Raw genomic sequence first — 23,995 nt, forward strand, 5'->3', positions numbered from 1 at the left:
GTGCCCACCCTACCCCAGGGAGGAGGTAAAGCTGTGTCCCCGACACAGCTGGATCAGACTCTTTCACTTACCATTGCTTTCCATGTGCCCACTGGCCTGATGACCACCCTCAGCCCTGACCACAGTTTCCTGTCTGTCAGAAAGGGTTCCCTGAGAGGAGAGGTAGCTTGGAACATCTGGAGGCACGATGGTTTCATCTGCAAGGAAACAAAATGATGAAATAACAGGGCTGCCACAACAGTAATACAGCCATGTATTGGCAGTCACGACAGTGGTCCACGAGGCCACACAAAGGTGGTCTGAAAGCTCTGCTCATTAACCTCCTTTCCATCCTGTTGTAAAAATCATGGCAGTCAGACACCTGAGTCCACAAAGATGGGGGACCTAACAAAATCACAAGACTGTGAGAGCTTGGGAACAATCTGATTCATGACAACAGGCAGGGCCCTGGTGCCTCTGAATCACCATGGAGACCAGAAACTGCAGGGCCCAGCAGGTGCTTGAATTTGAGTGTTCCCATTTCCTGTTATGTCCTTCAGCGTTAACACTGTCAGGGGCTCAAAGCCTCAACTCTACAGACAGAATCCTATTCCTAAAGATTCTAGAAACCTGGATTCCAGACAAAAGCTCAAGCCTGGTGTCACCGTGCCAGACTGCAGCCCTCACTACTTCCACTGCCCCTGAACAGCCTGCCACACTGCTGACCTGTGTTAGTGACGCTGTACTCCTCGCTCTTCTTCCTGGTCTGGTAGATGATGCACACCCACACCAGTGAGGTAAGGACAATGCTGCAGACCACAGCAATGGTGAAGATGCCTATGGTGGTCCCATCCTTCCGGCAGCCAGGGGTGGGCAAAATGCTCAGCTGGCTATGTGCACGCTCGGTGCCCAGGGGATTAGACATCTCACAGGTATACCGGCCTGCATCCTCCACTACCACATTCTGAACAACCAGCAGCTGGTTGCCTGGAGTGAAATGGTGCCGCTCAGTGAGGCTCAGTGGGCGACCTCCCTTAAGCCAAGTGATGCGTGGTGTGGGACTCCCAGTTGCTTTGCACTGGAGGGCCACTGTTTCTCCCACGGTTACCACACGGTCTTCCAAAGGCACTGCCAAGGACGGAGTTTCTGCAGGAAGGCAATGGAGATTGCACACTTATTCTATGGGTCTTCCTTGCTGGAGGTCTACTTGTTTTCCAGACAAGAGACAATCCCATATAGTAATGAAATGCCATCTGAGATCTTTTACTGGTGCTCCAAGCTTTTCAGAAGGCCAAACGTGACTAAATCCTTACCATTCTAGGAACGGCCTCAACGGAGCAAAGATCTAAAGCCTTACCTTACACCAAACTGTCCTAGTGTAGACCTGTGTCACTATTCCTGACCAAAATCACACCCACCCATCCCCCTCGAACAGAGGGGTTCTTACTCAGACAAACAGCCAGCTGAGTACTGTCCAGACTGAATTCCTTGCTCACTGTCTTTTATGAGCCAGAACTGTCTGTTTAAAAGCAGCCCCGCATTTCAAACTAAGTAGAGTCTACCACACTTATTCCAGAAAGCAGATACCTGTACTACTTGAGTTTTTCCCCCACCCCACCCCACCCACTGTCAATAGCGAACCTAGGACAGTCAGGGTAGCGTTTGCTGAAACAGAGCCAGCCGAGTTCTGGGCAGTACAGCTATACACCCCCATGTCATCGATTTTCACATCCGTGATGAAGAACACATCATCATCTGGCATGACATGCATGCGTCGCTCACGAGCTGCAGGGAAATCAGTGCCTCCATCCTTTTGCCACGCAATCTGGGGGTTAGGGTGGCCTGTGGCCGCACACTCGAGGCGGGCTGTGGTGCCAGTCCGGATGGCAATGTCATAGGGAATTTTGGTGAATGACGGCAACACTGGAAAAAAAAAATCCAGGTAAAACTATATGGGCTGGCTGCATGAAAAAGCAGACTCCTGGCAAATATCCCCACTATGTCCAGGCCTCAGCTCACTGCTACTCCAACCTTTCCAGGGGTACCCAGCTTCTCCCCATCCCAGGCACAACACTGCACCCACTACACTGAAAGCCTTCCTATTGCTGTAGGCTGGTGCTAACCACTCCAAGGTACGGCTTCTGATGGAACAGTCTGCCTGAACCTCCACAATAGTCACTATACAGGGCCCTCCAGGAGTCAAGGTCTGGGGCTGACCTGCTTTAATTAGCTATCTGGAGAGAGCCGGGCAACAAGACATCCGCTATTACGGAAAGCTGCATGTCTTCACCATGGAGGAACCAATGGGCTGGCTCGCCTCTCTTGAGGAAACCCACTGTGGTTGGGGCCTATAGGGGCCACATTATCAGCCACACCTAGGCCAAGATATGCAGTTTACTAGCTTCTGTAGCTTTAGTATCAATGCAGACACAGTGGACAGTATCCAGACTTGATATCCAAGCCACTGTGGTGGAGAATCTAACAGCCGCCTCAGTGTCCAGGAAACACCCAGGCCTCTTCAGGCAAGCCCAGGCGATCTGCCAACTGTGGTAAAGACTGTTTTGGAGGATGGAGGCAGTGCTTCAGGCCACCCTCAAGCCAATTCTTCATCAGCCTGGTGTGGAAGGCTTACCTCATGCTGTCCTCACCTCCCAACATACCACATCAAACAGTAGTCCAAAAGAAAGGCACCCAATGGGCTGTGTCACAACCTCCCTGCACACTGGATCATCAAGCTAGGGGCTCAACCCACACCTAATCTCCATAGCCTCTAGGGCACTGGTTCTCAACCTGTGAGTCTCGAACCCTTTTGCAAACCTCTATCTCCAAAAATATTAACATTATGATTCATAACAGTAGCAAAATTACAGTTATAAAGTAGCAATGAAAATAATTTTATGGTTGGGGTCACCCCAACATGAAGAACTGAATTCAAGGGTCACACTTGTCTAGAGGGATGGGGACCGGCACTTGTCCCAAGCTGCCTTGCTCCCAGATATACCATCTACTCTAAGGGCAGAAGCTTCCTCAGGATCTAGGGATGCTTGGAGTCTGGAAACCACATCTCTTGGTTTGTAGAAGACAATGAACAAAAAATACAAGCTTAACTCCGCAATGTCACTTTACATAACTGGACTTTAAAAATCACCCACCCCAAACCAGAAAGAACGATTCAATCTGTACAACTCGGTCTGTGACAAACCCAAGGAATGGTGCAACGCAATACACCATAGCAGCTTGTGTCTCCTACACCAGTGACAGACAGACCATCAAGAGTGTCACTTGTGGGACTCTGCCAGAGAAGCACGAGCTGCCACTTCCCTACCGTTCACGGTGAGCCTGGCCTTGTGTGAGTACGTGGAGCCGAAGTGGTTGGTGATGACACACTGGTAGCGGCCCTCGTGTCCGAATGTGACATGACGGAGGTGCAGGATAGTGGTATACTCCATCACTTCGCCATCCTGTGCGCGGACATGTGCAAAGTTCTCCATGTCTGCGTTGGCCAGGACCTCATTGTCCTTCTTCCAGGCGAAGGTCATTGGGGAGCTGCTGCTGCTGGCTGCTGAGCACGTGAAACGGATGTCCTTGCCCACCACAGCCATGGTCGTCTCAGGCTGGGTGATGATCTGTGGCTTTGGAAAGTCATCTGGGGAGAGAAACAACCGTAAGGCACCCCTGCTCTCTGTGTACGCCGGCTGCCAGTCGAGCTAAGAAGGAACTGGGTCAGTTCTGGTCACAGTGCCAGCACAGTTAGTTCCACCAGACACGGTGAGCACTGTGCCATGCTCTCAGGCTTCCCTGCCTCCTCGGCTAGAAACCAGCCTAGCGTTTTCTTTCAGCAACTCTGCCCACTTGGCCCACTTTAAATCTCCAGGCACTGTCAGCCATACTTGCAGACCTAGTTCCCAAAGAACTGGGGTTCAATGCACTTTGAGTGTCAGGACTCAAACACACACTACTATTCACACAAGTAAAATACCACAAAAATGGCAAAAATAATTTTTTCCAATTTGTGGAAAACCATGTGTTTAATAACAACCCATGGCTTTTTGATTCAAGAAAAAGGCCACACCTCAGTAAGGACAGTGAGAGTGCAGTGTTTTCATATATCTAGGTCTGTCCCCAGGTCTGTGACAAACTTGAAACCCAGAAGCTAGCAACCAGCAAGGGCCAGCTCCCTCAACAGCTCCATGAGAACCATCACTGTCTGGAGAACTGGGAATTCTGACCTTGCAGGAGTACGCAGGGCAGAGGAAACCCTACTGCTGAGCAACTGATGAACTGGTCAAGCACCACTGTTTAACCCACAGCTGTTCAGGGGACCACCCTAGCACTCAGGCAGCTGGTGAAGCAACTCTCAAAGGGACTCGGATGAAGAAGACACCAGTAATGGACAATGAAAACCTCCAACAGAGTCCTGGGAATTTAGAAGGCCACATGGGTCTCTCAAGCTATGCAAACACCCAGGGAAGGCTTGAAGGGTTTCTAACTTCTTTCCTGTAACTGGGCTGGGGGATCCGCACAAACAGAAAATGATGGCAAAACTCAACACCTACAGGGATCCTAGGGAAGGGACAGGAGACTCAGGAAGGATGTTTGTGTCCAGTTGTTAGTGAATCACTAAAATAACCAAGCAGAAACCCAAGGGAGCTGTGTAGAGCACGCTTTACAGCCTGGGCCCAGGAGACAACCCTAAACAAACAGTTAATAAACGGCAGCAACCAGCCCAGAAGGACAGCAGGCCGAGAATCTGATCCTCACACTGCTCATATGGTGTGATTTTTGTTGCCCACTTTTCAACAACAAAGGTAGCAAATATACAGATAAGAAAACGGCAGTCGGGAGAAACTATCTGAGGAGTCCTAGATTCTGACCTTTTTGTATCTTACTATAAAAATAGTCAAAGAACTAAGGGAACCATATATAATAATTAAAGACCATAAATACCTTAACAAAGACACACATTATAAAAAGGAACCAAATATAGTTTTAAAGTAGAATAAGCGAATTTTAAAAAATCACTTAAGAGGGGCTTGTTAGTAGAACTGAGCTGGCAGAAGAATAGAACTTGAGACAGATCAATGGAGATTATCTACTCCATGAAACCAGTAGAAAAAAGAAAGAAAACTGAATAGATGGCAGAGGCCTATGCCACAACATCAAGAGGCACAGCAACGTGAAGATTAACCAGACACTACCATGACAAAGGAAAGGTTTCAGAGAAACAGGCCCAAGCACACTCAGTCTGATGGGAAAGATACATCCCAGGCTCAGTGAACTACAAGTAGGGTGTATTGGAGAGCTACATCCAGATGCACACCGTGATAAAGATGCACCATAGTCAACCTGCTAAATGCCACAACAGCCCAGGTCAACTCATCACATTAGAAAGGGCCTCCAAAACACCAGCAGCAGACGTCTCATCAGAAATCAGGGAGGCTGAAGACAGTACAAAGACATATCCAAAGTCCTTACATAGAAATTATCAACTAAATCCCCATAGCCATCAAAAATACCTCCAAAGTTGAGGGAGTAATTTAAACATTTCCAGATTTTTTTTTAAAAAGGGCAATCTGCAGTAGAGAATTTCTTGCTTCCAGACCTATGCTGCATGTATTCTGGGTGTGTCTTTCAGACTAGATCCAAGCACCAAAAAACAAACAAAACAAATCCAAACACTGTAAAGGAAATTACACAGGTATAAAATCAACACAGGCCAGTTAGCCCAGCGCAACTGGTAAGCGAAGCCCTAGTTCCCAGTGAGAGATTCATCTCAGAAACACAAGGTGGAGAGGTCCTGAGGATGACATCTGAGGTTGACCTCGGGCCTCCACACACATGCATACAACAGAAAAGTCTACAAACAAAACAAAAACCAACCAGAATATATTATATTAGCACGGTCATGGGATACAAAGTCATCATCCAAACCAGCTGCATTTCCATATACAGCATTCCAGTTTCTATCACATTCAACTGCATCTCTGTTTCCATGTAAGAGTAACATTTTTACACTACAAGCTATAAAAGCAAGACCGAAAGAATAACAGAAAAAATAAGTAAATAAATGACAAGCTGAGAAGTGGGAACACCATGTTTATGCATCAGGAAGACAATGCAGTTAGGATGGCCATGCTCTCACGTTAATCTAGAGTCAGTAAAATGCCAAAATCCTAGCTTCCTTTATTAAAGAAATGTACAAATTAATATCTTGTAGAGAAATGGCAAGGGACCCATAATAGTCAAAACAATCTTGACAAAGAACAAAATATGGAGTCGCTGAAGTTCTATAATTCTTAGGAAAAAGCAGAGGAGTAAGGTATCATGACCTGTGTGACTCACTAGTTCTTAAAAATGACACTGAGCACAAACAACAGTGTGGAGAACTTAAGACTAGGAAACTGTAAGACTTTTTTGCTCTTTGGCTGTCAACAAAATTGATTAAAAAAACAAAACTAAACAAAAACAAAAAACAAAAACCCTCACAGAGCAGAACATATTAGCAAACCCTATATATGATCAGAGTCTGGGATATAAAAAAGCATTTACAGCTAAGGAACAGAAAGACACGACATGGACAAATGATTTTAATGGCCAGCTTTCCAAAGAAGAGACACATTCATCCAGTAAGCACATGACAGTTCGCTCCCACTGTGACTAAGCCGTAGTGAAAACAAATGTCCTATGGAAATTAGAATCCCCATACACTGTCCGTGGGTATGTAGAATCATGAAGCCCCTTTGGAAAAACAGATTCAGCAATTCTATTCTAGGTATACCCAAGAAAACATACATAAAAACCTGACTGTGTGCAGCACATTATTCAAAAGATCCAAAGAGTACTCACAACCTAATGCCCAATTTCTGATGGATGAATACATAAATTGTGTATCTATACAACACGAGGCCATAATGCCATTAAGTGAGTACATGTTAAGGAATTCTACACTGGGGCATAGCTCAGTGCTGGAATGCTTGCCTAGCATGCCTCAGGTCCTGAAGTCAAACCCCAGCACTATCCAAACAGAAGAACTGAGAACTCAGTTACAACTTGCCAGAAGGAACAAGCTAAACTTTTGTATAGTTCTATTTATGTCAGCTGCCCATAAGAGATTGATCTGAGATACAGCTGGACTGGTGCCTTCAAAGGATCTGGGAATAGACTTGGGACAAGGGCAGCTTAATAGCATGGGGGTGGGGTTTTTTTAGAGGCAATAAAAATATAAAATGAGTAGTAATACTGGCATTAATTTTGACTATCTATCTAAAGCCATTTTAAGAAGGTAAAGTTTTACAGTATGTAAACTATATTTCCTCTTAAAAGATTTTATTCAGCTATATAGTCCACCCATGTAAAATATACAATTCAGTGGTTTTTTAGTATCTTCACAAATAGTTGTAATCACTACTACCATAATCAATCTGAAACATTTTTATCACCTCAGAGAAGACTCTGACCTTTTTAGCTCTTCCCTTTCTATCTCCACTGCTCCCCAGCCCAAAGGAACTGGTAACATGCTCTTCCTACCTCTACAGAGTTCCCTTATTCTAAGCATTCCATGTGACTTCATTCACTTGGCTGATCATTGTCAAAGCCTATCCATGCTGTGAGATGGACTGACTGACCTGATGTCCCACTGGACAGCTACCCTGCCTACCATCTACTCATGGGTGTCTGGGTAGCTCCAGCTTGGGCTGTTATAAGGAAGATTCTGCGAGCACTTGGTCAGAGCTGCTCCTATCCTTTTACATGTATCGCAAGGGTGGGCCCTGTAGCTCACAGTGTACTGTTTACATAGTAACGTTCCCTGTGCAGTACCAAAGGGCTAGACCTCTCCATCATCATCGCTACTGGCACTCACCTAGCTTCATGCTAACTTCCTTGCATGGGTAAGGTGTCTATTTCTGTTTCTTAGAAATAACACACAAGTGGGAGACACCAAGAAGAGTTTGAACCTCTGATTTCCTATCAAGGATTCTAGTGATTCTCAAATTCTCATGGGTGATTACGAGGGGCTTGCTGTGATGCCACGTGCGGCAAGGCCAGCAGCTAGGGATCAGGTATAACCTGTCCTAAGTCCCGTGGGTGCATGCAAACGAAGACTGCCCTTCAGTAGGACAAATGGAGGAAGCCACAGACTACTTAACTTCAGTAAGCCCAAACAAGTTAATGGTGGTGGGCTCAATTAGCACTGGCCTTGTAAATGGGCCTGCTTTTCTGTGACTAGGGGGCCTCTGTACAACCCTGGATTCTACCCAGGGAGTCAAAGCCCCGAGAAGTCAGCAAACCTGCTTTGTGAACTAATGTGGTGGGAAGTAGAGGATGAGTAGATAAGAGGACATGTGTCTCGCCTCCAGCAGGCATAATTAAAAAGAAAAGGGGTTGAACAAGTGGCCCTGGGACACCCATGCTGCTAGACAGGGTCATAATGAGCACTGTCCAGGAAGAGATCCTGAAGCTCAGTGAGGCCAGAGAGAACCACTGACAAGAGGGTTGTACACCCCATTCCTGCTCAGACCTCAAAAGACTTCACATTCTTGGAGTCCATTTCGTTGGTTAGCCTATGTGTATGTTTCAGCCGTTCTGCATTTCTGTGCTCTTTGTAATTCAACTTGGATCCTGACCACCCCTGGTCAAAAAGATGGCGACAGCTATGTTCCAGCAGTCTGGAGGAAGAAAGCCTCTCACCAGTGCACATTTCAGTGATCTGGACACACAGCAAGAGTGCAAGTCAACATTGAGGAATTATTTTTACTACAGTGGTTGTTCTCCTGAGACCCGTTCTTCCTGTGTTTAACCTCTCGTTCTTAGGGCTGGAAAGAAATCCACATTGAAACCCCATCCTCATCCACTGTGTGAATTCACAGCCAAACCCAGGCACCAGGACCCTTCTGAAATGACTACAACTATCTCCTTGCAACCAATGATTTAGATTTGAGCTGAACTTACTCCCTTCTAATTAAATGCATGTACTCCAAGAACCACATAATGAGGCACCATACAGTAAATACATGTGGTTTCCATGGGAAATAAATTGCACCCAGCAGCTAATCTGTAACCATGGACTACATTAACTTGTGTCATAGGAGTGAGTCTCACAATGAAAAGTTCCTTCTGGCCTCTCTGCCCTTTATCTACCAAACAAACAAACCAACAACCCACACAAACAAACAAACAAAATCAAATCTCAAAGATAACCTTACCACACACAAAACTGTCAGGCAGCACTGAGAAAATGCTCTGGCCCTTCAGAGACTCTGGATGGGCACAGGTGGCTGTCACAAAGGCCTGTAGCATCCTGCCCATGAGCCATGGGGGTAGCCACTTGAGCTGGCAGTCACACAGGAAGCTCTCACTGCTGATGTGGCTGAAAGAGAAACAAGAGGTAGACACTTAACATGTGTCCATTAAGGGAGGGGACTCCCTTATACAAAGAGCAAAACACTGCAACCAATCAGCTTAGAAGTCAGGGCATCTAGCTATAAAGGGAATGCTTTTCCTCATGGCTTTCTCCAGTGACGAGGACCAGCTCATGCAATGTGGTCAGATTCAAATGGAGTACAGCTTCTGATAGAGTCAGAAGGGCAGAACCCAAGATGCTGTGTGTCTAACAAGCCCCCAAGAGATACTCAGAATATTTGTCCAAAGACCACACTTGGAACAGCAGCACCTTGTGAGTTTACCCATGTCCTAAGGGGTCAAAGCTCCTGTCGCCCTGGGGATGCCTTCTAATTTGTTGTGATCATGAATGCATTCCACATGGGAACAGCACTGCCCACCACTGGCTCTCCACATTTCTAATAAACTGTATGGAACTTCCAAACTGAAGCAGACTTTAAATTCTGCAACAAATCCTAAGAAATCCTTTCCTATATGGCTGTTATCTTCTTATTTGGCAAAACTGTAAATGTTTAATTAACAAACCCAAGCCTCACCAGCACACCTTCCTCTTGCCTGTGTTTACCATCACACCAGCACTACTGTGGAGGGCAGTGCTTTCGAGTTAACTGCTGTAGCCCAGCAGGCATGAGAATGCTCAAATTTGGTTTTGTGAGGCTCCAACCAAAACAGAGAACATTTTCATTTTTCAGCAACTGAGGTTATACTTCCAAACAGAAATCAGAATGGCCATCTGAGCAGATGTTCCTTCTCCAAGAGTCACTCAGATAAGTCATCCAGAGTCTAGCTGCCTGAATCCGGAGAGACCTGGAGTCTTGAGTTTAAGAGTGACACTCGCCCACAGCCAAGGACAAGAAGAAAGTACATGTGTGGGCTGCCCATCATGCACTGCCTGTGGTACATGGTGAGAAACGGGCGATTCCAAACCACACCAGCAGGTGAACTAGCTTTCTCTTTTCTCTCCCCCCGATCTAATCAATAGTGACATTCTGTACATATAATAGTGTAGAGCTCGTCAACAGCACAGAGGGATGAACACAGCCCATGCTGACCACACAGAGTAAAGCCTCCTCCTTCCTCCTGTTTTCAGATTCCCACCTTCAGCCTCTCCAAATCGCTTTAGGAAATAGTTTTCCAAAGACTCAACTGATTTCTCTCAAAGCATTCAAACAGGGATGCTTGTCCCTCTCAGACCACAGTATCAATATGAGGTTTTACATTTTCATTTGATGGGCAGGCTGTGTTCTGCGAGATCTCTAAGGGCTGTCCTGTTGTGGGGCTACTGTGATAGCAGAAGGCCAGCAGCACTACCCATGAGAGAGTGACTAATTCATACACCACACAAGGAGGCAAGTGTCAGAATGAGCCCGGGGTAGTGGTGGGCTGGCTGTGTGAGGCCAGGTGAAGGACCAGAAGGAACTTCCCACTGTCAGAACCACTGCTCATCAAAAGATACTTCTGTGTGGTAGAGCACAACAGATAGGAAGAGGCCTAGAGAATAGGGCCAGGCCACTGCTAAAGACAGGACAGGGATGTATTTCAGTTTATTTAAATTTTAGTCATAAGAACAAACTGGGGGAAATAAATCTCACTTCAACCTTTGATAAGATGTATGTAGAAAGAATCAGGCTTTGTACCACATTCAGTATATCTACTGGGTTCAGCACTAAGGTCTTTAGTGAAGCCCACCCTAGGAAAGAGGCCAGGCTAGACCCAGCAAAACATGGGCACTAGAAATGGGAAGGTCTTCCTAAATGATGAGTTTGAAGCTCAGAGAACACAGGGAGTTGTGACACCAACCATGGCATCCCATAGTCAGAGGCGCAGGCCAGGCTGGTTGGATGGTGGGACCATGAGCTGCCCCGGGCCCTATAGAGTCCAGTCTTTTCTTCACTCAGGCAAAACTGCTCTGCCACCACTAAGAGGCAGTATTTTCCATGGCTCCAACCAGCCCAGTTCTTCACTGGCTTACACTGTGCATTTTCATGATTTCAACTCAAAGTGTGTTTCTAATATTGGCTTGTGGAAATTTACCCAAAGGCTGACTAAGGGCACAGAATAACCTGCTGTGATCTGATGGAGAAGAAAATGACCAAGCAAAGTGAACCTCCTTCTCCAATCAGAGGACTGGGCCCAGGGCCAGCCATGGCTTGAGTACATATAGCAGTCCATGAGAAACCAGGCAAGAGAGCAAGGCTGAGGCTCCAGAATTAGGCCATAGACACCTCGCTCACAGTCCAACAAACTCCTTCAGGAACCCCTCTCAAGTACAAAATCAAACCTGAAAGATCGAAACTGGTATACTTAAAAAGGTGAGGATCCATTTAGAGAAGAGATTCTATTACATATCAGAACAGCGCTTAGTAGACTGGCCTGCAGGCCCACTGTTTCTGTTGGTATGGATCTAGTGGCACACAGCTGCACCCATGTGTCTGTGTGTTTTACTGTGTCTGTTGTAATAACTATCTGAGAGTCATGATCCAGCCCCTATGACCCCAAAAGTTCCAAATGTTTACTATGTCAGCGTCTCAGAAAAAAAACTTGCCACCCCTATCCAGAGCTAAGCCCCACAAGGCATTTTTCTTTTAAAGATAACTTCCATCTAATCTATAAATGATCAGAGCTATCACGTAAAGTGAGCACAATACAATTACAAGTCTTGCTTAGTCTCAGTCTCCACTCATGTCAATCAGGCCCTGGATTCCCGGGTACTCACAGCTCTTTAAGATTCTTCATCTTTGCAAAGGCATCAAACTGGACAGACCTGATTGCATTCTCTCCAAGGTTCCTGAAAGAGAACGCAACAATTGGTGCACAGGAACTGTGGGTACCTGTCAACTGGGGCCGAGTGAGAACACTCAGGGATCTTCCAGGCCAGCCCTGGTTTACAGATGACCCACAGGAGCTACCCACACCTATGTGCCAGATCCACTGGGAATGGCTCTCAGTTCTCTTGCTAATGCAAGCACACAGAATGACTTGGGGACCAAGCCAACCATAAGGGCTGGCTTGAAGCTAGGTAGAAATCTGAGAGAAAAAAAACTTACCCAGCAGAACAAAGGCTAACCTTGATTCAAAGAAGAATAAAACTAGGAGCCAGGCACTAGAGGCATCCACTCCCAACAACAGCATAAACCTCTCAGGACTAGTGCTGCCTACTTCGTTCCAAGGTCCCTTAGGCAAGCATCCCAGTAGAAAAGGTCCTAGCATGTGCTAGGAATGGCTTAGCTGCTAAAGGGGAGGGGTTTTGCCTGGCTTTGCCAAGATAAGTATCTTTATGTAAGTAGCAATAGCTCAGGGACTCTTCAAGGAGTCTGATACAGGGTGATGTAGTCCAGCAGGTGGGAGGAAGGTTCAAATACCAACTGAGTTAATTAGGAGCACACCAGCAGACTACACGCTCTGTGAGTGTTCCTGGCATGGGCAAAATAAAGGCCGAAGTTGAAGCTGACTTATAATGAGAAGGAAGCAGATGGTGTTTCCAAACAGCCTGTTTCTCCGTTTACAAAGAAGTGATTAAATTGCTAGCAGACTTCTCCAGCAGCCATGTTTAGCAGGCCTGTGGGGCAGGCAGGCAGGGTCTGGCAGGATACTTACAGGTGTTCCAGGCCTTCCAGCCCTGAGAATGCTCTCTTAGCCACAGATGTGATCTTATTTCCAAACAGAGTTCTGTAGTTTCCAAACATCCAGGCCCAGGGTAGACAGGAGTAGGGGACCGAGGAGCATTAGGACAAAGAAAACACACCATTAGGGCAGCGCTACCTGACAAGTGTCTAGAGAGGCGGGTGCAGTACTGACCTATGTGGGGGTTACAGGGCTGCAGTACACAGGCCATCCCCACTCCGAAATGAAATACCTCTAGCTTTATTACAATTTCATGCTGACGACAGGCTGGAATTGCATATTCCACTCAGTCTCAAGAGACCCCTTGTAGTGTCAAGTGAAAACCACCATAGCCATGCCATGTTGTCTGTCCTAGGACCACCCAGGGAGGTACAAAGTTTGTCAGGGTGGTAGCCTTGCAGGAAAAACAGGCTGGTTACTGTTTTAGTGAGAAGTGAGTCAGAAGGCAGTGTAAACTGGTACTAAAGTCTGCCATCCACCTCCATGCACTGCATTGTGGGCATAAAGGGTCACAACGACCAGAAGAGAACAGGAAGGTGGGCATCTATCCAGATGGCCTCATAGTTCTTTGCATTTGTCATGCACTATAGTGGCCAGGATGCAGCTGTCATGATCTTTACCCTTACCCTTAGGGCCTGGAGAAGAGGGCCTGTACTCCGGCTTCTTGAGCAAGAGCCCAGAATTTATATGCAGTAGACCAGAAGTTCATTAAATCCCAGGTAGTTGAGGTGTCACAGTCAGCTTTCCAGGTAACTAAAGTCAGTACCCTTAGGCTTTTGAGCACGGGACAGGACTTTAGCAGTTCTAATCCTGGCCTCAGCAGTGAATATTCAGTTTAATATACACAGAGTGTTTCTGTTCTGGGTACTGAGCTCAGAGCTCCCACCAGAGGGAGACCCTAGAGTGCACCAGACAATTACATACAGAGTTCCTTCCTTTATTATTGAGGACTCTGATGAGAGGCATCTCTCAGGACAGCCCAAAGTGATGCTTGTCATCAGCTCTGCCCCTCAATCTTAATGTCTTCCAGAATTTTCTAACAGTCATCCTTAAGCAGGCTGGATGCCTGGGAAATGTCAAAATCCACAAGGCTGAGCAGCAGTGTTTAAGTAGACAGAGGAAAAAGCACCTAGACAAACCTAGTCTGGCTCAACTCTTCCTAAGAGAGAGGTGTTTCTTGGTGAGGATCCCAGCAAGAACCAGGGATATGATCGGGACTAGAGGCTGGCCACCCTCCACCTATGGAAGACAGAGGCCACAGGGACGACAAGAACCAGCCTGCTGCTGGAAGCTAATGGAAGATGACGTGATGCCTGGAAAGCCCAAGTTGCACCATGGCCTAGCCATCACCCACCACGGGGCTTACATCCCAGAACAGGCCCAAACAGTGCAAGGAACACAGACAGAGGTGCCAGTTCCACCTGCTCCCAAGGGTATCCAAACCACACCAAGAGGCTTCTTTAGAAACAGATTCTTGCCCCGGGGGCCCCAGCAGTCAGTTCAGCCTTTAGGCAAAGCCTACTGTTTCCAGCCTTCGTAAGGTGAAGGGCAAGCAGGCCAATGACCTCTCCACCTTCTCCTTCTCTCAGGGGCAGTCTGTGTAGACACAAAAACAATCTCATCCCGAAAACTCTTCCACAACTCGAAATCTGAAATTCTTACTTTAAATAAACCAAATGCCCAGAAACCCAGTGGCCATGTTCACTTTGGCTCCTTAGCCACAAAACTAGCAGCAATTAACAGCTCATGGGACACTGAACCCCAAGTGTGTCTGCAAGACTGCCAATTCCTGCACTTACTCAGATCCCCACATGCCAGGGCACCATGTGCTCCAGGTCCCAGTAAAAACAAACTGAACTGTTTAGTGAAATCTCCCATAAACTAGATCTAGGGAAAAGCTGTGCCTTATTTCATCCATTAAATATTAGTCACATTGACCTCTTTTACAGTGAGGGCAGCTGTTAGTCCTAATGGTGGCAACGGCAATAAAACGAACTCTCGATTACACAGTGCCAATCACTCCGCTGATAGGCTGAAACAAGCCCTGACCTCTCTCAGCAGATACCTGGGGGTGATGTGGGGTGTGGCTCTCAAGCTACCAGTTACTGATGGCTCCCTGGGCTGGAAGGTGCTCCAGGGAAGGGGTGGTTAGCCTGAAACCCCCTAGTAAGGATTCAGATCAGACAGTGACCTCAGATATCACTTCTTAAACCCTCTTACACATCTGGCCAGCCCAGCCAAAGGCTCCCAAAGGCCAGTTCACTGCTTGCTAAAGCAACCACAAAGGCACCTTAGTGTGTGCAGGGTGGGGGAACATGTCAAGGTGGGCCTTGTACTCATGTTCTTGGAAGGAGCCATGGCATGGACAAACCTTCCTCCCAATATGGAGTGCCCATCCAGGCAGGAGGCTAAGGTGCCACTTCTCTACACTCCACATATTTCCCTTCATGTGCACCCTCCATAGAGCCCCCCCCCCCCCCCCCCCCCGAGCAGTGCCAGGGTGGAACTGGAGGGGACAGTGCGGCGCTGTACTGCTTTTCCTACACGTCACTCAGGCTCTAATTAAGTACTTCTTCTATGAGGTCCAGAAACGCTCCCTTCCTCACAAGCAGCAGAACTCCAGAGCCATTCTGAAACTTAGGCAAGAGAGTGAGTAGACCAGTTCCACAGCCAGGTGCACAGACCTGAACCTGCCACCTGCAAGGTCTGGGGTCAGTCCCTTCACCTGACTCACCTGACCTCTAAAGGTAGCATCATAGAGCCTGTCCTGATGAGATCACCAGGTACCCCACACAGACGTGAGCCTCCTGCAGCAACTAGCAAATTCTAGGAGGGCAGGGCAAAGACTCCCAGGTTGAATTCAAATTCAAATAATGGCTGCTTTACTAGAGATCATAATTAACAGCAAAATACCAACAAGAGCCTCGAAACTATCAAATTACTCAGAGATATTTCACACATTTTCTAGAAATTGAGGAAGGCAACCACACCCTTCTGTGCAAAGGACAAAACATCTAGGGTTTTCAGACGGGCTGTGAACAGGACCAAGACCAGCAGCCTAAGGACCACCACACAGGACAGCACAAAGACCGAGAGCAGCCTGTGAGCACTATGGAGCCCTCACACCAGTCCTCCGCCTCTTCTCGGCACACAGCAGAAGGCCTCCTGCTGGCCTTTGTGGGCCCACGGAGACCCAAGGGAGCTGCAGGAGTGCACCCCAGAGCTTGCAGAATTGCACACTCAGAAATACTCACAGTTTGCTGAGGTTGTCAAGCCCCATGAAGGCACCGCTGGTATCTTCGATTGTACCTGAGATCTCATTATGGTCCAGGTCCCTGAGAAGAAGACAGAAGACAAGTTCACCCTCCCTCTTGAGCTCTGGCTTCGTTCTTCACCGTGGAGGGAGACTAGCCCCACACTGAGGCCTTCACCAGGAGGCCTAAAGCATCTAGTGTACCCCAGAGGGCCCAGCATTATGTACTGCCACGAGAAGTGTGGCTGGAGAAAACCCCTTTGCACTCTGCAGTGTGACCTTGCTTCTGCTTCCAGTGAAGCCAGCATCCCCATCAAATGCTCTGGCTGGCTCCAGGGAGGGAAACAGTGGGGACTGCACCAGAAGAGGCCAGGCATGTACCCCTTCCACAAAGTGGACCTTTGGCCCACATGACTCCTGTGGTTCCTGTCTACTCTTGTAGTAACCACAGTTCTCTCTCAGGGCTCAACCAGGACACTGAAAGGTATGTGGAAGAAAGGGACAGCAACGGATAGGGCTCGGCCCTGGTGTCCTTCAGGCTGGCTCTAAGTCCGGGCCGGCACCCTGCTCCTCATGAGGCCTACGCAGCATCAGACTCTGAGCCAGAGCAGACATCTGGGTGCTGAGTCAGTCTTGTGACCCACTTGCCAGGACAGGAAAAATAAAGCCACCTCCTCAGCCCCAGACTGCCTGGACAAGGTTAGTATTTCAGCTTCCTCCCTGAGCTTCCAAGAACAGGCCACAGTGCCCAGCAGCATACCACACCTGGCAGCCAGACCCCAACTCTCCTCACATTTTGTTCTTTCCAGATCTTCACAGGGCCATGGTCTCTGCACATCCCTTTCCAGAATCCCTGCAGATATGGCTAAGAACAGAGAGGGATGCAGCTCTTGGCTCTGGGAAAAAGCTGGAAAGTCACCGCCGGTGGGGAGTGGAGCTGGGATGTAAGTGCAAGACGCTTGCTGTGACCTTCACTTTCCAGCATGAAGCTAAGAGAACATGCTGCTGGAAGGGACCTCCCCTCTCCTGGTCATCTTTAGACTGAGTACAGCAGGGGTCCAGGCTGTGGCTTTGTGTGCCTGTCTTCCTGCTCTGGGCCTTGCCTACTAAAGTCTCCCTCTCCTTCTGGCCGGCTCAGCCTGAGTGTTCCTGGCCTTTCTGTTCAGGCCTCTCAAGGGCTCGCAGACTGACCTCGGTCGAATGGCTTGGCACTAGCTCTTACACACTCGCCAGCGGTGACTCACTCCTAAAACCCACTCTGCCAGGTGTGAGTGGAGAGGTCTCCCGCCAGACACATGACAGGCGTGCTCTCCCAGTAGAAGACCATGGTGGAGAAGGCGGCAGCTGAAGCTGCTCCTCCTGTCTGTTGAGAACCCTAGGCCCTTCTGGGAGTTTTAGGCTCAGGGCTGCTAGGAATCCGCCTAATGTTTATCACTGCAAAGTTCTATGAAAGGTCCCAGAAAAGTACCCTCAGCAACTTCTAGCCGCCTCACCCAACTGGGCACTTTAAAGGACATGACATCTCACTTCCTCTGTGTTACACCACTCCCTAATGAGACTCACGCAAGGACACCAGACCTCATTTCCCTCTCTCGTGGATACCAGATCCACTGAAGAGCTTCAAAGTAGCAGGAAAGTGACCATGGCACTGACTTGGAGAAAAAAAACAAAAACAAAAACAAAACAAACACATAGGATCTAAAAACAGAAGTCAGGGCTGGGGATGTGGCTTAGTGGAAGAGAGCACACTTATCATTCTCAAGGCTCCAGGGTTTGAGCTACAGCAACATGAGAAAAAAATCCTCCAAATTTACAGTCAGGCCCAGAGGCTCACACACCTGTAATCCTAGTGCTTGAGATGGGAAGATAGCCACAAGTTCAAGTCCAGCCTCAGTTATAGGAGCTTGAGACTAGCCTGGGCTACAGAGATCCTGCCTTAAAAAGCCAATGAACAAAACCACCACCCTCCCTGCTCAGAAAGAACAACACATAAGAAGTCACAGCCAGAAGACTGGAGAAGAAACGCACAGCACTGTCTGGCTGCTGCTGCAGGTACCCTGTGTAGACACGCTTTTCCGACCCTCCCACCCCGTCCCGCCTCATGTCCTGAGAATTACTGACAACAACGGTTTTTAAAGAGTTCTCATCCCCTGTCGGCACCATCCTGGGAAAGTAAAGACTTTTCTGCTCAATGGTTACTTTTTTGTCAGTGATCTAAAGGTTCAAGTCCATGTTCCCATAGTAGGCCAGCTTTGGGTCCAGTTCTGACTAGCAGCCAGCAAGAGGGGAATCTGAACAAAGCAGGCACTTTGTGGTCTGCTCTCCACCTGGGTACCCTTCATTGTCACCCTCAAAAGCAAAATCCTTACAAGACCCGCAGACTCTTGAGTCCCTTGAAGGCGCCTTCAGCGATGTGGCTGATGGCGTTGTGGCTGAGGCGCAGGATACTGAGGCTGCTCAGCTCGGCCAGGCTCTCCTCATCCAGCCTAGTGAGGCTGTTGAAGGACAGAACCCTGAGGAAGAGAAGAGGAAGGCAAATGTCACCACTGAGCTACATGGATGCCCTCTTCTCTCAAGCAGTCACGCCACAACTGGCCTGACCTCACCAGGAAGGGGATACTGTCTTCAGGAACCCTGAGTAAAAGTGCCCATACAGAAAGCAACCCATCAGGTCAACATTCATCTAGTCTGATAATGAAAGGATTATGCAGGTCATGAAATCAGTGCCACAAAACTGAGGACTACTGCTTATACACACTGTAGACACCTGCCATACAACCCAGACCTCAAGGCTCCAGGCCCCTCCATTGCAGGTCTTGATTCAGGCAATGAAAGACCCCTCTCAGCAGAGACTCACCCAGTAAACAGAATCTGCAAGGAAGCCACAGCTACACTCCCTGTATCGGCCAGCAGAGGGCACCACGAGCCACTGCCTGGGACAGCCAAACCAGGACCTCCCATCTTAGCAGGGTAAGAGCATGACACAGAAGGCCTTGGTTGTGAAGACTACACCAGTCAACAGGGATCATGCCCCAAAGCATGCACTTTGCCTCTCTGTCAGAATCCAGCTCTTCCCAGCACTACTGCACAACACTGGGTTGGTTATGTGACGTATTAGTTATCTACAGCCATAAAGTTAAGCCTGGACTGGTACAAAAAGAAGCAAACTGAATTAACTGAAGGTTAATGTGGTTTTAAAGGTGGCAGTGAACGCTATTCTGTCCCTCTTAGAGAACTAAGTCAAAGTGTCTATCAGTTGCAAAGATTGACAGGAGACCCAAATTACATCCTCACCTGCAATTAAGACATTTAGCTTAAAGGAAGGGCAAGAACTTGCTGGAAAGCAATCCTTCATCTAGCTGAGGCTTTCTAATATGGAGCAAATTACTAGGACTAGTCCAGTACACTCAAGAGATCCTTCCCTTTCTCTAAAGGGCACAAGAGAGTGTCATACTGCCAGGCAGAAACAGGAGGAGGGGACGCAAGGGTCTGCCTAGCTTACCTTTCCATGTGGCCCCAACTCCAGGGGCTCAAACACTTTCTGGTGTATTCCAGAGGACTGTCCTTGCTTGGGAACTAGACTAAATACCTATAAGGCCCCTCCCTTCCCTACGACTCCTAGCCACCAACAGAAAACCACAAATCAAGGGCTGGTCAATGGCACTTGGTACCATGGGCAGTGGTCAACAGCATCTTCTTGAGGTAGCAGGAAGCTAAACCCAAAGAATGAACACTAGCTCTAAGTGCAATGAACACAAAGTCCGGGGCGGGACTATGGCCTTTTACAAAAGACAGGGACCAGCTAAACCCTGAACTATGTGGAAGCGTGGGGTACGGAGAGACATATACACTGAGGGCCACAGATAGCATCCAGAGTAGAGACAACCAGAAGAAAACACAGGCTGCGAGAGTCAGCATCAGGCTGAAGTGTCTCTAAGGATGCCTGGTGAAGTCAAAACACACAAGAGAGGCTGAGCAAGGTGTGGCATTCCTACCAATCATTTGCTTTGGTGGATCCTGTAGCCAAGCCTAGCCAAATAAAATAAAAAAAGGAAGGAAGGGAGGGAGGGAAGGAGGGAGGGAAGGAGGGAGGGAAGGAGGGAGGGAGGGAGGGAGGGAGGGAGGAAGGAAGGAAGGAAGGAAGGAAGGAAGGAAGGAAGGAAGGAAGGAAGGAAGGAAGGAAACCAACCTCTGGACCTCCCCAAATAAACCTACTGGACTACAAGGCATCTATTAAACGGGAAGAATGACTGGACAGAGGGCAGGAACAAAGGGACACACGATGTCTGCTGAGTCCTGGGCTCTGGCACTATAGTGTGTCTTCTGTGAAGGGATGCCTAGGCCACATGCCCCCCATCAGGGGAGTCTGTCACTACTATTCTCAGGAGCAAGGGTACAACCTGGGAACCCTGTCCCAGAACTTCCCAAAGGACCTAAGGGATGCTGCATCTCCATACAGCCACCATCAGGCACTGGGACACAGATGGGGCAGGAATGAACCCAGTGTCCTCAGAAACCGTCTGAGGACAGGATGGTGGAGGTCCCCCACTGTCAGCGTGTCACCATCTTTCCGTGCTGCTGTCCTACACTAATGGGACTTTTTCACTCAAGAAATACACAGGAACTACTGTCACTCAAAAGTGCTGTGATGACACCTAGGCCTCTGTTCTCTGGCACATCCTCTCCTTCACTGCTGACTCCAAGCCTAAGGCCTGGGGGCAGTGGCTCTGCATGGGTCTTTCTTCCTGAACAGATCACCTGCCTCTAGGTGGCCTCCTCATCAGGACCCTGTGGGGTGAGGCGGGCCAGTGGTTCCTAGATGCTTCACCGGGTACTGTGAGTGACTGCTGCCCTAGACTTACAGCTCATGCAGCTTCTGACAGAAGCTCCAACCGTCGCGCTGAATTCGAGAGATGGAGTTGTTGCTGAGGTGCAGCTGATGAAGGGCCGTGAGGCCGTAGAGGGAGCCGCTGTTCACTTCCACCAGGCTGTTGTACTCCAAGTGCCTGCAGAGAGGGATACCCAGGATGAAGAGACTGCCATTCCCTCATCACACAGACAGCAAGCAGGAGGCCAATCCGTATCAGATGTGGTCCTCAGCACAGAGAAGGTAACAGAACGGAGAAGTATGCACATTTTGTTCGGTATTAGAGAGGAAGTTTAAGCAACTGGCACTTGCTTTGGTCCATCTGACTTTCTCCCACTATTCAAATCATGAGTGCTTAGTGTATTAAAAAAAATCCTAAGAAACATACCACTCCTTATTTGCAAGTTTAACATAAAACCAAGTGGTGGGTAACCAGTTTTCTTCTGAGAACTCTGATCTCAGCAAGTGACCATTTAGATTTCAGATTCCAAAATGAACACAGGAAACTGACATCCGGTTAATCCGAAGTGGAAAGTGTGAACAGCAAGAAGCGGAGCAGCAGGCTCCTCCCGTTCATGCCATACAAAGTGAGTGTATGGGAAGGGGCAGGCAGTGGAAGATGCTTCTGAGGATGAGAACGGGCAACACACTGGCGGCTGGGGGCCCAGGCTTCCAGCCTTGGTTTCAGCTACAAAGATAATAGCAGATGTACAGGCTGTGATGTAATCTGCATGGGAAGCAGGGAGTCAGGGAGTTGGCCAGCTGAAGCACTGACAGGCACAGGTAAAGACAGTGGTACAGTCGTGTTAATCTGGAAGGAGCCACTGGCAAACCTGAAAACCAGAGAACCAAAGGCAGAGCGGGACACGACAGCACCGTCACTGCCTAGCTGTGCAGATTCAAACAACTGTAGAGGCTTCAAATCAGAAGATCAGTAATTGCGTCTCTGCTCTTCTCTTTCATTATTCTGGCAGCAGACAGCTCTGTTGCTACGCACATCTGGCTGGAAACTCCCCTGATAAAAGCTGCACATCTGCACTCCATGTCTTGATTAGCTCACAAGACAGGAATAAATCTCCCAAGATGAACTATACATTTTGGCCCACCTGCACATCAAGAAAGACCATCGACCCAGCGTGAGGGAGGAAGAAGGGACTTCCTATAAGTGTGTGAGTGGAGAGGATGTGGGGAGGGAATCACTCCGGAGTCTTAGGTTCGTGGAGGAAGTGGGGGGTGGAGAGTAGGCCCAGCAGACTGGAGCAGTCCATCTCCTTCCACTTCCTTAGCTGACCATGTGTCTACTAGAACCTCCTCCTACCTTGCAGGGAAGACAACCTGGGGTTTAGTCCATCGTGCAGAAAAAGGTCCAAAGAGCAGGGGACTCGGTCCAGGTAGCCACCACACCCAGCTGAATGAATGTGTGAGTGCATACGTGCTCCAAAGAGCCCATGCCCATGTCCTCCCAGAGCCCAGGAGGGATGCCCGCACTTACAGCACATGCATCTTAGACAGCCCCCAGAAGGCACCATCTGTCAGCTTGCTGATGTTATTCCGTTGAAGCTTCAGCACCTCCAAGCTATCGAGCCCCTGGAACGTGAGACCCTCAATCAGCCGAATCCGATTCCGATTCAGGTCCCTATGGAGACGAAGCCATCAGGTCAGAACCTCCCATGTGCACATCTGGCCCGCACCATTCCCAGAAGTTCAAGCAGGTTTTTGAGTCCATGTGGAAACTATGGAGGAGGAGTCTTAGGGAAACCAAGGGCACACCTCAGCCAGCACACTGACACTGTCAACAGCATGGGTAATGCAGTACACGAAGTACAGTGAACACTGTATAGCTCGCTCTGTGCTGGCCCCGGTACCGTGGGAGCATAAGCACCCACATCTCTTCCCTGAAAACAGTCCTCATTCATGATTTTACAGCAGGCCCTCGGCATGACTCAGGAGGTGCATTCCTTAGCTGAGGTGCTCAGCAACAGAAATCCAGACCAGATGCTTCAACCCAAGAAAATCCTAACCACTGGGTATCACATAGCAGCAAACCTTCCACTCGGGCACCTGACAGTGACTGCTCATGGAGACGTGGGGGACGGGAGCATAGACACTTGGCCCCTAGTCCTAGCAGAACAGTCTTAGTTGACAAGAGAGAGCAGGGCTCTAGGTCAGCTGGACCTCATCAGCAACTCTGGGAAGGTGGGAGAACACAGCACTAACTGGGAAGCCCTTGGTTTTCCCCAGATATTTCTGCAGTGGCTCATGACCCGCTTTACACACAGCGTCTCCAGCTTCTTAGACGGAAAAGAGCAAAGCAAAGCTCCAGCACCTATGGGGTGGGGCACAGAAGCATGCGGACAGGACATGCTCCACCTCGGGCCAGCCTGACCTGCACCTGCTCCATTCTGTTTAAACCACATTTTGAATTTTGGCTCATTTTCCTGAAATACACTCTTCTGCTAAAAGGAAGACACAGAAAAACAAACAAAGTTGAAATATCTTTCACTGGCTGGGAAGTTTTGGTTAGTGTAAGTTTTCTAGCAACCTTTTGCTATTTATGATATCTAGAGACACATGAATACATGCTTTCATACAAAAACAAACCAGTTAACCTTCTAAAACTTAGGAAATGAAGAGGGGGCTGCCTCTGATCAGGTTAGCTTCATACCAAACAATTCAAGAAGGTCCAGATAACTTCGTGTCCAAGGTACAGACTGCCTCAGTACCTTAACCCTCACTAAAACCTGAGCTAAGAATGAAACTGAGGTGGGAATGGTGGTGCATGCCTGTCATCCCAGCACTTGGGAGGCTGAGGTAGGAAGATCTGGCATTCAAAGAGGGAAAGCCATCAGCAGGAGTCAGGGACTGCACTTCAG

At 48.4% G+C, this 23,995-nt stretch overlaps 1 protein-coding gene across 3 annotated transcripts in view; it reads right to left on the minus strand.

The window, feature by feature from the left end:
* The window catches only part of Lrig1 (leucine rich repeats and immunoglobulin like domains 1), a 104,806-nt gene that overhangs the window by 3,834 nt on the left and 76,977 nt on the right, over positions 1 to 23,995 (minus strand). For all 3 annotated transcript variants that reach the window (XM_052721760.1, XM_052721761.1, XM_052721759.1), the window contains 11 exons: positions 22,615 to 22,758; positions 21,118 to 21,261; positions 18,625 to 18,768; positions 16,257 to 16,337; positions 12,976 to 13,047; positions 12,095 to 12,166; positions 9,183 to 9,346; positions 3,305 to 3,625; positions 1,621 to 1,902; positions 706 to 1,125; positions 72 to 197 (listed from right to left, as the gene is read on the minus strand). In XM_052721760.1, the coding sequence (XP_052577720.1) occupies positions 72 to 197; positions 706 to 1,125; positions 1,621 to 1,902; positions 3,305 to 3,625; positions 9,183 to 9,346; positions 12,095 to 12,166; positions 12,976 to 13,047; positions 16,257 to 16,337; positions 18,625 to 18,768; positions 21,118 to 21,261; positions 22,615 to 22,758 (1,970 nt within the window). The remainder of the gene's footprint in view (positions 1 to 71; positions 198 to 705; positions 1,126 to 1,620; positions 1,903 to 3,304; positions 3,626 to 9,182; positions 9,347 to 12,094; positions 12,167 to 12,975; positions 13,048 to 16,256; positions 16,338 to 18,624; positions 18,769 to 21,117; positions 21,262 to 22,614; positions 22,759 to 23,995) is intronic.

This window comes from Peromyscus californicus, unplaced genomic scaffold, assembly GCF_007827085.1.
Source record: "Peromyscus californicus insignis strain IS unplaced genomic scaffold, ASM782708v3 Scaffold_6__1_contigs__length_162567912, whole genome shotgun sequence".
NCBI classification, from domain to species: Eukaryota; Metazoa; Chordata; class Mammalia; order Rodentia; family Cricetidae; genus Peromyscus; species Peromyscus californicus.